The following is an 11,857-nucleotide window of genomic DNA, read 5'->3' as shown; positions in this document are numbered from 1 at the left end:
CCCTTTCCCTCCACGTTAATGGAGTCACCATTAGGTATAACCACAGGTGGTTCAAAAGGAGTAACTTTCTTGTTTTTAAGTGAACGAGGAATAATGGTTATATGTTCAGTAAAACCTGAATCAATGATCCAATCTTTTTCACTGTTCCCTTTACCTACCACGTTGGCATTACGAATCATTCCTTCACTGCTATTGGATGAAGTCAAGTGTTTCACGAACATCTGGTATTGTTCTTAAGTGAGTTCTGGTATGGGACTGACTTCAGAATCAGTACAAGCTACTGTAGTCTTGACTTTCTCTCCTTTCCTTCCGGGCCACCAATTCAGGTATCCAACAAGCTTAAAACACCCTTCTCTCTTGTGTTCGTTCTTCCCACAAAAAGTGCACTGTTCACTTTGTTTCTTTGATTTATTTTCTTTGATTGGTATTTGGTAATTCCGTTCCTTATAATTTTTGGGATGTCTAGTCCTTCCTTGAAAGGTCTTAAAAGCAGCAGGTTCAACAGGTGCTTTCTTCTCATTGGAAATTGATATTTGTCTCTCGTCTTCAGTGACTAGATGGTACACAGTTCCCAAGGAAGGGGTCGGTTTCGTCGCTAGTATCTGTTTCTTGATCACCGTAAAGTCAGGATCCAGTCCCATAAGGAACTGGTATAGACGTTCTTTTTCTTGATATTCACTTATCCTTTTTCCAATCTCGCATGTACAACTGTTGCACGAGAACTTGGGAAGGGGAAAGATTGACGAGGTTGCGTCCCATAATGTCCAGAGGTTGGTGTAGTATGTGGATACGGAGTTGCCATCCTGTCGGGAGGCAGCTATCTTCTGCTTTAACTCGTAAGCTCTTGGAGAGCTCTCCTTGCCAAACCTTTCATGCAGATCGGACCTTATCTGTGCAGTCGTGTTTGCATATTTTACGTTGTCACAGATCGTTCTCTCCATGGATGTGGTAAGCCATCCCTTCTCCATCGCATCACACCTCATCCATGGCATATATTATGAGGACCCCTTTTTTGGTTTCTCGATCGTCCCATCTACGAACTCGAATTTGTTTTTAGTGAAGAGGAAGTTTTCCATCTCTTGAGACCAGTCGGCATAGTTGACATCGGTGAAAACTTCATTGACATGAAGCTGATTGGGAACATCAGATGGATGCAGGTAATACGGCGAGTCGTGATTGATTATGTTGGACCCTTCTCCAACGTTCGTTTTATCCTTTGGGTCAACACCTGTCATTCTTCAGGTTTTCTTCCGAAACAAGGTTTGATTAGGGTTGTGAGACCTACTCTGATACCATCTTAAAATCGATGGTATTGAATAACATAGGAAAAATCTATCTTTCATTGAAAAGCCAAAAGCTATATATATAGGTTACAAGAATCTGCTATAACTGATAACCTAAACATGGGGATAAACACAAAATAATATAAAGGCTAACTAGATAAGTACTATCCAATAATTTTTAGTGCATATTAATGACATTTGAGTTTGTTTTTATAACTACATAATGGCATTGAGTTTGTTTTTATAGCTAAAATAAATATGTACAAACATTTATATTTTTCTATATGAATATGTGTGGTTCTATGCTTAGGCCGTATAATTTGATAATGTATTAAACACACACATGAGTTTTGAATTTTGAGCATGATCAAGGTCATCTATTTAGGATGAGTTTGAGACTTATGTGATCATTTGTGATGATGTTATAATGACGTTTTTAACGATGTGAACATTCTAGACAAACCTCGTTTGGATATGAGGCTAGTTAACTCATGTATGGTTCGTGTGTAATGGGCACATGTTACTAGTATGACGAGCCCAAAAGTTTAGATTATGTCATACGTCATCTACATACGGACTATTTATCATTCCTAATGGTTTGTGATGTGGTAGAGCTCAGTTTCGAAACCAGACGAAACCAAAAAAACCAAGAACCAAACTGAATTACATATTTGGTTCCCCGTTCCACTTCATTCGGTTCCAAAAGTATTTTGCTCACTCAAATTTGTTAGTCTTCGGAACCAAAAAAAATCGAGAACCGGATTTATAAATATTAAGGAGCCGAAAACCGAGTCGAACTATATGTTCGGTTCCTAATTGGTTCCGATTCCGGTTCGAATGCGGTCCCAACGGGTATTTTGCTCACCCAAAGGTGTGAGATAATCTTAGACTTGAGACGACTTGGGTGGGAATTGGAAGCTTAAGCATCATCTTTTATTTGTTGATTTAACCTCGATTCTTACAATGATGTTGTGTAATGTCTTACTAAATGCTTATTTTCCCATGTTTATGTTGATTTTGAAAGATGTTTTTGGGGTTTACATTGTATAATGAATGTGCTAGTTCATTGTACAACCAATGTGGAACCCCAAATATTGTTAATTAGGCTTCCCAACACTAATTTATGATTTTGGCACGTGTTCACGTTTGAAGACTTAGTTGAAGACCATGACAAATTTAACATTTAGATATTTAGAGGATGTTGTGTCGTGACTTAAGATGTATGTAAGGTTGTTCATTTTACCTTTCTCTCTTGATTACTTTATTACAAAATCGTATGACTTAGACACTTTAAACTCTTTTAAATATTAAGAGTTTGCAAGTTTAAAACCTTTATCAGCAATTAGTTTTCTTAAAAATGATTTTTATTTATAAAAGTAATATGAAACTCTTATTTTAAATAGCATATATTGGCGGGGTGTTTCATTTTCCTTTCTAGTAATCATAATTTGGCATTGTTTTTCAAATGTATGAATGCAGAAAATATTCTATTTTCATTAAACATGCATGTCTTTATTATTATCAATGATGACTATAATGACATTAGTCTATAAATTGTGATTCGGCTCATTGTTTATTATGAAAAACTTAGGAACGTTGTGTTATTTTTTTCTTAAAAGGGTTATCTTCTATATCAGTTAAAATACCTACATCTGATCTATTTGAGCGTGCATGAATCTCTAATGAGAGGATCGGGGACACACCCCTTGAAACCAAGGCTCGTTATTCCCTGGCAGTGTGGCATACCTTAGTGGGAGTCTGGGGTAACTCGTGCTACATCTTGAAATTATTAGGCACATTGAAAAAAATTTGAGAGATTTTTCGGTGTAGTGTAATTTTTCAGGTGTGCTACCCCTAAAATTTACATGTGCTACCCTGACATTTTGTACCGGGTCCGTCACTGAACCAATGCTCGTTATTCCCTGGCCGATGGTGTTAATTTATGAGATTGGAGCTTTTATTGTACTATCGTATGCAATTTGATTTATCATATAATTACTCTCCTAGACATCGCTTATGCAGTTATGATAATGCCATTACTCATTGGGGGGGGGGGGGGGATCTTCTTCATATTTTGAGATATCTTCATGACTTCATGGCACTTAGTTTCTCGGTCGCTTGTTCCCTTCGACGCCTTCTCTAGAGGTGAACATTTATAGTGATGGTATTGGGATGACAATCCTAATAATCGTTATTCTACTATTGGTTTATATATTTCTTTTATTTCCTATCGTTTCATGGAAGAGTAAGAAAATGTTGAAAATTTTAATAAAAAATATGTATTTTTCTAAAACTTTGGAGACATTTAAATATATATTGTATATATTATTAATACTTTGTGGGTTATGTTTTCCTCCGTGAGAGCTTCGAAACGATATATGATGTGTCCAAAATATAGTATGTTTGAATGAGATATCGATGCTCAAAGATGAGTATTTGAAAATAAAGTTAGCAAATAAAGTGGATGTGAGAATGAGTCGTATATAGGAAAAGGATCAAACTCTTATTGGGTTTATAAGTAGATGTGTAATGGGTTTACAAGCTTCTATGTATGGTTTTACTCCAACATATATGCGCACGAAGGGGGGGTGAAAATTACGGATTTTTGAATCACCAGAATCGTGTGTGGGCACGACCTGCAGACACAAATGCAACTTCGAAATTCTGAGCCCGCTCAAGCCACATTTTTGCAGAACTTGACAATTTTGGTATTTGTTATAGTTTTTGTAATTGGTGCATTTAATGAGAGTTATGAGAGTTAATGCATAATTAATTCATTTAAATTCTAATTAATGAATACATTTACAATTATTAGCATATAAGATTGGAGGGTGTGTGTGGGAAACTCCCCTCACTTTTTCCCTGCCACGTCTTCTTTTCCCCCACTTTCCTTTCCCTCGCTAAAAGTCAGGGTGTGTGCGGGAAGCTTCCTTCACTCTTTAAAAAAAATTGATTTTTATGATTTATAATTTTTTTTAAATGAATAATAAACATGAAATTAATTAAAAATAAAAACCACTTCATTAATGTAGTATGTGGTCTTTGCCTGATACTTTTGAACTGTTAAACAACTGCCTTAAGGGTTGTACATAACAAGGATCGATAGCCTTAGAATTTATGTCTTGGCCTTATTACTTGTTCCTTATTTGGTTGTAGTTTTAGGGTAGATACATTTATTCGAATGTCTATTTCATTATGGATTATGTACGGTTGTGCATTCGCGAGACAATTCATGTTTTTTTGTAGAGGCTTATTCGGTTTGCGATTTTGTATGAAGGGAGAATCCTAGAGAGAGATACTTTTGATACTTTTGAACAACTGCCTTAAGGGTTGTACATAACAAGGATCGATAGCCTTAGAATTTCTGTGTTGGCCTTATTACTTGTTTCTTATTTGGTTGTAGTTTTAGGGTAGATACATTTATTCGAATGTCTATTTCATTATGGATTATGTACGGTTGTGCATTCGCGAGACAATTCATGTTTTTTTGTAGAGGCTTATTCGGTTTGCGGTTTTGTATGAAGGGAGAATCCTAGAGAGAGAGAGTCTAGGAAGTGTAGTATTATGCATATGGCTAGACATATACATGTGTGCCATGAGTTTAGAGGAGTGATACAAAGTGACTTAGGAGTCTTGGATTGGTCCTTGAACAAGTATAATTAGGTGTGGAAGGTAGTATTGGGCCCATGATACTGAAAGCACAGGATCCATACTTGGGATAGGGGGTGTTTCAGGAATACCAGGAAACTTGTAGGTGGGTATTCATAGGATGGGTTAGCCTGATGCATCGATGTGGATCGTTCTTGATGTTTTTCAAATTCAGGATGGTGACCTTACCTGTTGGAGAATCAAGTATGAGTGAGAGGGATGTCCAAAACATCGTCGCTGTAGAGATTTTGAGGTTCATGATAGAGGTTTGGCTTGGTATGATCAAATCAGTTAGAGATGAGTTGGTTTCAGTATTGGACAAGCGCCTTAGGATTCTTGGGGCCGAGTTGGAAGTCAGTCAGTATTGGGCCCGTAGAGTTACTTTCAGCGAGTTTGAGGCTTGTGGGGCTCCATAGTTCTTGGGAAAGAGGGATCTTATCATCAGTATGCATTGGATCATCGATGTTGAGTGTGCCTTCCTTGCCAGCATTTGTCCAACAGAGGCCAAGTTTAGGTTTGCAACATGTTTACTACGTGGTGGAGCTACAAATTCGTGGAGCAAGGTTATTGGGGGCCTCGAACCAGGTGTGGTCGGGTCTATGACCTGGGAGGACTTTGTTGCTATATTCAGGAAAGCGTATATGCCAACGATTGAGGTTCAATAGTTGGCTCAAGAGTATCTGGCTCTGGAGCAGACTACAGAGATGGTGGCTAAGATCACCGCTAAGTTTAGAGACAGAGAGAGAGAGAGAGAGAGAGAGAGAGAGAGAAAGAGAGAGAGAGAGAACATTGCTTTTCCCTCAGTATGCGTCCACTGAGGAGATGAGGATCACTCGCTACCATAATATGTTGAGGGCGGAGATTCGGGAGTTTGTGAGTATTTCTCACTGTAACACTCAGTTCCAGGTAAGCATTTCTTTAGAATTTCCAATTAAATTTTTGGGTTTAAACCTTGGTCACGACGTGGGAAACTTTGTGTCACGACATGACCATGTTTAAGGAAACCTACTGTCCACTTAAGTGTCATGACGTGACCATCTGCGTATCACGACATGACAGTTGTTATGAGCCAAAACCCTAATTTTAGGGATTGTCCCCCTATTTAAGGGAAGTGATGGCTAGGGTTTGCTCACCCTCACCCTTCATCACCTCCTTTCAACCTCCAAAACCCTAATTTCCCATAAGTTGAACCTTGAGCTCCATTTTTTGTGATTTTAGCCAAGAAGAAGAAGAGGAATAGCTTTTGTGCATCTTTCCAGCTTGCAAGCCTTACCATCATCCTTTCTCACATTCTGGACCTTTATGAGTATTCAAAGTTCCATTCTTTATGATCCTAAGTGTTTAGATCTAGATTTCATGTGTTTTCTTCATGTTTTGGCTAGTTGGAGTGTTGGGGTTTCATAAAGTTGCCAACTTTATGGATCCCCAAAATCCCTTTTTGTGGTTAGAGGTGATGGATTTGAATTTTGATAGAGTTTTGAACTCTCACATGAGATCTTGACCCCCATTTGGCATCATTTTTGACCTAGTTTGATTTTGGGAGCTGAAGGACGCCTTATCCTGTCAGCACCAAGGATTCCCAATCATATCGAAGCACCGTGAGAGGTTTCGGGGTAGTTGGCCGTAGTGGACTTCGAGGACGAAGTCTAATTTAAGTGGGGTAGAGTTGTAACACCCCATTTTGAAAAGCACTTTGTGACAGTCTCGGAGGACCTGGGTATGAGTGATTCGGTCTTTTAGGGTCCCGGGATATATTCGGAAGGTTTAAGGCTTGGGTGTGTGGTCAGGAGCATAGGGCTTCTCACCACCTTTTTGTGGATATAAAGTACGTCGGAAACGGACTTAGAATGAAGAAGTTATAGCACTGTAAAGCATTTGGCATAAATGGTCCCTAATGGAAATGTTTGGCAAGCAAGTCATGTGCATGCAAGGGAAGCAGGTATGTGTCCGGCTGGGTACGCCCAACGTAAGCTAGTGTACGCCTAGCGTAGTGGAGTAAATGATCGCGGGTACGAGGATGAGTACGCCCAACGTACTCTCAGAGACCCTAAACCCTAATTTTTAGAGCATGTCGCTATATAAAGAACATAACACCCCAATTATCAGCCTCCCTCTCATCTTCATACAACCACCACGAAACCCTAACCCTCCCTTGAGTGTTCTTGGAGCTTTGAAGGTCATTAGAGAGCATTTTTGTGATTGTGAAGCCATTTCCAAGCAAGTGAAGAGCATAGCAAGGTGGTGGATCAAAGGGGAAACAGTAGATCCGAGTTTGGGGTTCCATTTCAGATCACTTGGAGGTATAAAGCTATAAACTTTATCTAAGAGTGCTTAGATCTAGTGTGGTTTAGTTTTGAAGTCATTTTGGTCTAAAGGTTGAAGCTTCTTAGTCCAAATCTGGCTTCTAGGCTAAGGGTTGCCACCCTTAGTGCTAAATGACTCCCTAGGACAGAAAGTTGTCATCTTGGTGGTCTTAAGCCCACTTTCATGGAAGTAGAATATCATTTTTGGAGTTTGGACTTGTTTGGGGCATGCAAAGTCACCAAGTCAGTGACTTTATGGATTAAGACGTTTGAAAGGACTTGGATCTATGATTGTAGCTTCTGAATCTGAGTATTAAGCACTTAATGGGAAAATGACTTAACAGGGGAGTACGTTGAGCGTACAATCAGGTACGCCCAACGTACGCACCATTTGGCTAGTACGCTTAGCGTACATAGGATTACGCCTAGTGTACTCATCAGTTATGGGCCTTATGGATTTTAGGCCTTGGTTTGGGGCCATGCAAGGGGATTTTGGTCCTTTGGGCCTTAGTGGGCCATCAAGAGTCAGATAATGTGGGCCAAGAAAAATGTTTGGGCTTTTGGTAAGGCCCATTAAGGGGGATTGGGCCCAATTTAGAAAATTGGGCCATTAGTGGACCACTAGTGGGCTTGGAAAGCCTACCTAGTGTTGGGTCTTGTTTTGGTATTGGGCCTTGGCCCAAATTGGAGAAAAGACAAAATGGACATGATGGACTGCGTGGACCCCCCCCCCTTAGTCAAGATTTTTATGTTGTGTAATGACTTGATTTTTTATCATGTGATAGTTCGGGATTTCCGGTGAGATAGCGATTCGGGAGTTCGATTCTTCAGTTCAGATCGACATTGCGAGGTGAGTTATCCTCACTATATCAACATGGTTTAAGGCACCAATGCCTGCCCTTTTCGGATTTGTATCCAGGTTATTGTATGTTATTCTTATTGATTTACATCCTGGTAATTAGGATGGTGATATGCTTAGTGACCTGGTTAGGTCGGTATCCTGGAATATAGGATGATGTTGTGTTTAGTGACCTGGTTAGGTCGGTATCCTAGTATATAGGATGATGCTATGTTAGTGACCTGGTTAGGTCGGTATCCTGGTATATAGGATGATGCTATGTTAGTGACCGGTTAGGTCTGTATCCTGGTTATAGGATGTTGCTATGATTGATGTTCTGTTAGATCAGTTTGACTGTTATATATGCTAGCATATGATATTATGTGCACATGGTTGTTTGATTGGGGTTGGGTTGAGGCGGACCTGCTTTGTGCTGAAAGCCAACATACCCAGGGTGGTCTGGATAGACTACAGGCCCAGGGGGCGTGTCAGTCAGACCGAAGGCCCGACGAGCGGTCCGGATAGGCTGTAGGCCCTGCGAGGCGGTCCAGACGTGCCGAAGGCTTGGAGAGCGGTCCAGATAGGCTGAAGGCCTGTGACGCGGTCCAGTCAGGCTGAAGGCTCATTATGCATTCTGTTTGCTCACATGTTATATGATATGGTTATATCGGTATGGCATTGGTATTTTGGGGGTAACTCACTAAGCCTTTGAGCTTACAGTTTCAGTTTATTGTTTCAGGTTCAGCGGATAACCGCGGGAAGGCGAAGGCGTGACTGTACACTTCCTCGATTGATGATTATGACTTCTGAGAACTCTGATGTTTAAACTATTTTGAAAACAAATTGTAATAGTTGAATAGTTTTAAATGATTTGAAAAGTTTTAAATTAGCTCGAATTTTATGGATGTTACAAGTTGGTATCAGAGCCTTGGTTTGAGTGAATTGGAGGAACACTCATGTGAATCCAGTCTCAAACTAAAGAAAAAGATTTTCAAAATGATTTTTAAATGGTTTTCAAAATAAGTAAAAGAGGATGCGAAGTGTACGATCAGTCGGAGCCAGTAAGTAGACCCCAAAATACCATGCAGTTATTTGATTATGTGATATGTTAGAACATCATGCTAGTACTAGGCTAGGGATCTTCAGAAATTGCATGATAGAATTTCCTGATTTCATGATGCCTGATAGCCTAGAGTTTTCCTTATATGAAATTGACATCATTACTGTAGTTGCATGGTGTATGCATCACGGTTATACATAATTAAGATCTTATAGCCTGAGAATGTTTGATTTGGCCTTATGTTCTGTTCTTGTTGATTGGGGGCTTAGGGTAGGATTGGATATTCGAAAGTCTATAGGGTCCAACGTTATGTATGGCTAGCATACACTAGTGTTGCGGGGTTGGTGGAAGTTTCATGGGTGGGTTGTGTGAGGCCGGGAGGCCAGTTTCGAGGTATTTAGCATTCCTCTGGGAGTAGGGATTGAGCGCTCGCTATGATTATGTATATTGATAGGGCGTTGTGATGATACTTGAGACAAATATGGGTAGGTGTGGAAGGTAGTATGGGCCCGTACTACTGGAAGCACAGGACCCATACGCGTAGCAAGGAAGTCACAACCCCTAGGGTTGAGTTGGGAGTTGGTCCCTTATCATTATATGGAGTATCAAAGATCTTTCTGGTGTCTTACCAGAATGGGGGTTACGAGACGTCTTGAGACCGGATCCAGGCTAGGATCGGGAGCTGGTAGCCGGGATAGGCCAGCATTGTCAGAGGACCGTGTCAGTGAGATCATCCGGGAGGAGGTGATCGGGGTTGTCCGCGGACAGTTTCCGGAGATGTTTGGGTCTATAAAGACCGCCATAGTTGAGTATTTCGACGAGCGCTATGCAGCCATTGCCGAGACGGTTGCTGTGACAGCTATAGCAGCTGTAATGATGGCAGGGGGAGGAGCTGGTCGAGCCTTCCAGTAGCGGGACTTGTTTCTAGGACATATTCTGATAAGCAGAGGACTGCAGTTACTTGATATCAGGGAGATATTCTGTACTCATTGCATTCCGCGGGTTGAGAAGAAGGGGTTGGCATATGAGTTTATAGATTTGAGGCTCGAGAGTTTGCTCGAGGCCGGAATATGAGACGCAGGGACTCCGGAAAGGAGTGATGATTATGTTCAGCTGGGGTTTTGCAGCTAGAAGTGGAATGGTTAACCGATGGATCAGACTGTCGTTTTATAGGACATGGATTGTGCCCTTTCAGTTTTTCGAGCTCGACGGAGTGAGCAGGCTTGTGACCCTAGGATCAAGTTGTATTCCATCTCAGGGTCAGTAGGTTGTAGGGATTGGAGACATTATTTCAGCGTCGGTGAGCGCAGGTGGGTCGATGTGGCATAAGTATTTTGTGAGGTTCGCTTTGCCTTGGATCTCTAGTATCAGGCGGTAAGGATTAATTGTGCGGCCTGTTACACTTTTGGGATCGTAGACTATGTCTTGGGAGTAGTTTGCAGCCCGGTTTAGGGCAGAGGTTGCTTTAGCTACTGCGGTTCAACTGTGGAAGTTTGAGCGGGTGAGTGAGTCAGGGTGCAAACCCTGAATGAAATGATTTATAGAGCCTGAGGCGGTAGACTTGTTTGGAGCACCTTTGGAAAAGGGGTATTATGTGGGAAGTGTACAGACAGGGTCCCACAAAAGGGTTATTCAGCATTGTCAGGATTTAGTGGGTTTTAGCAACCGTTAGTGATTGACGAAAGGAAGCGCCAAGGGAAGTAGTTCGTCTCTGAGGTATTAGTTGGAGCATTTATCTTTTGCTCTTTAGGACTTGAGTGTGGGTTCATTCAAGCATTAGTGACTATCGGTTTCACTGGTATTCAGGAAGTGTTCATCTAGCTCTTAAGCAGTGTGTGATCACTGGGATTGGCTAGTAACGGAGCACTAGTTGGGAAGAGATGGTTGTCATCGGATAGATCGTCGGAAAGTGAGAAGGATCGAGAATTCTCCAAATTATCATGTATTGTGAAGACTTAGTCTAAGCTAAGTGGGGGAGAATCGTCATGGGATACAGAAGCAGGAGCAGTGTTGAAAATGGGATAAGTCTATGTTGGATATAGTGTCTAAGTCCATAACTATATTTGGTATGTACTTGACCCGACCCAGCATGGTCCATTTGGGTTGCATGACATTGCAACACTTGGATAGACAAAATGAGAAAAAAGGACACTTAAGGTTTATTAATATATTATAAGTTCTAATATATTAATAATATTATTTAATTAGTATTGGTCAAGAATTAATTTAGAATTAATTTGGTGATCAAAAGGAGACTAATTAAATATATGGGGTTGATTGTGTAAATCATCCTTTCTTATATAGTGGGCTAATGATCCATGGTTTATGGAGTTGGGCTAAACCCATAAGGTGCTCCATGGATAGTCCATGGGGTTTATAAACCCATGGATCATAGGAAATGAAAAGACATGTCAATTAGGGTTTACATGTGGTAACCCTACTTGTGACACAACTATAAAAGGACCTCTTGACTAGCAAAATCGGACCACTAAGTGTAAGAACAAGGGGGCAAGCCGATTTTGTGTCATAGTGAACTTCTCTCAAGTTATTCTAAGTGTTGTGGTGTTGTGTGAAGCATTTGAGGCATCACATTTGGGGTGCTAGGCTCACAAAGTCATCAAGGAATCCAAGCTACTAAAAGGTATGTTATTCTACTTGATTTTTGTATTACAAGTTCCCCATAACATGCTAGTTAGGATGTAAACCTTGGAAAATCAAATTTGCA

The 11,857-nt window shown here is 40.6% G+C and overlaps 1 protein-coding gene across 1 annotated transcript; it reads right to left on the bottom strand.

Annotated features, from left to right (window-relative positions):
* Nucleotides 1-233: 233 nt before the first annotated feature.
* LOC145130784 (uncharacterized) lies at nucleotides 234-968 on the bottom strand. Its single transcript, XM_079065552.1, has one exon. The coding sequence runs from the start codon at nucleotides 966-968 to the stop codon at nucleotides 234-236; it is 735 nt and encodes a 244-aa protein (XP_078921678.1).
* Between the last annotated feature and the right edge of the window lie 10,889 nt (nucleotides 969-11,857).

The sequence above is a fragment of the Lactuca virosa genome, chromosome 8 (assembly GCF_052849685.1).
Source record: "Lactuca virosa cultivar CGN04683 chromosome 8, Lactuca_virosa_CGN04683_v6, whole genome shotgun sequence".
Classification (NCBI taxonomy): Eukaryota; Viridiplantae; Streptophyta; class Magnoliopsida; order Asterales; family Asteraceae; genus Lactuca; species Lactuca virosa.
The sequence above is the reverse complement of the archived record's forward strand: the minus strand, read 5'-3'. Positions and strand labels throughout refer to the sequence as shown.

Coding starts and splice junctions, on each gene's coding strand:
- LOC145130784 (XM_079065552.1), bottom strand. CDS start 968: ATGGAGAAGGGATGGCTTACCACATCCATGGAGAGAACGATCTGTGAC.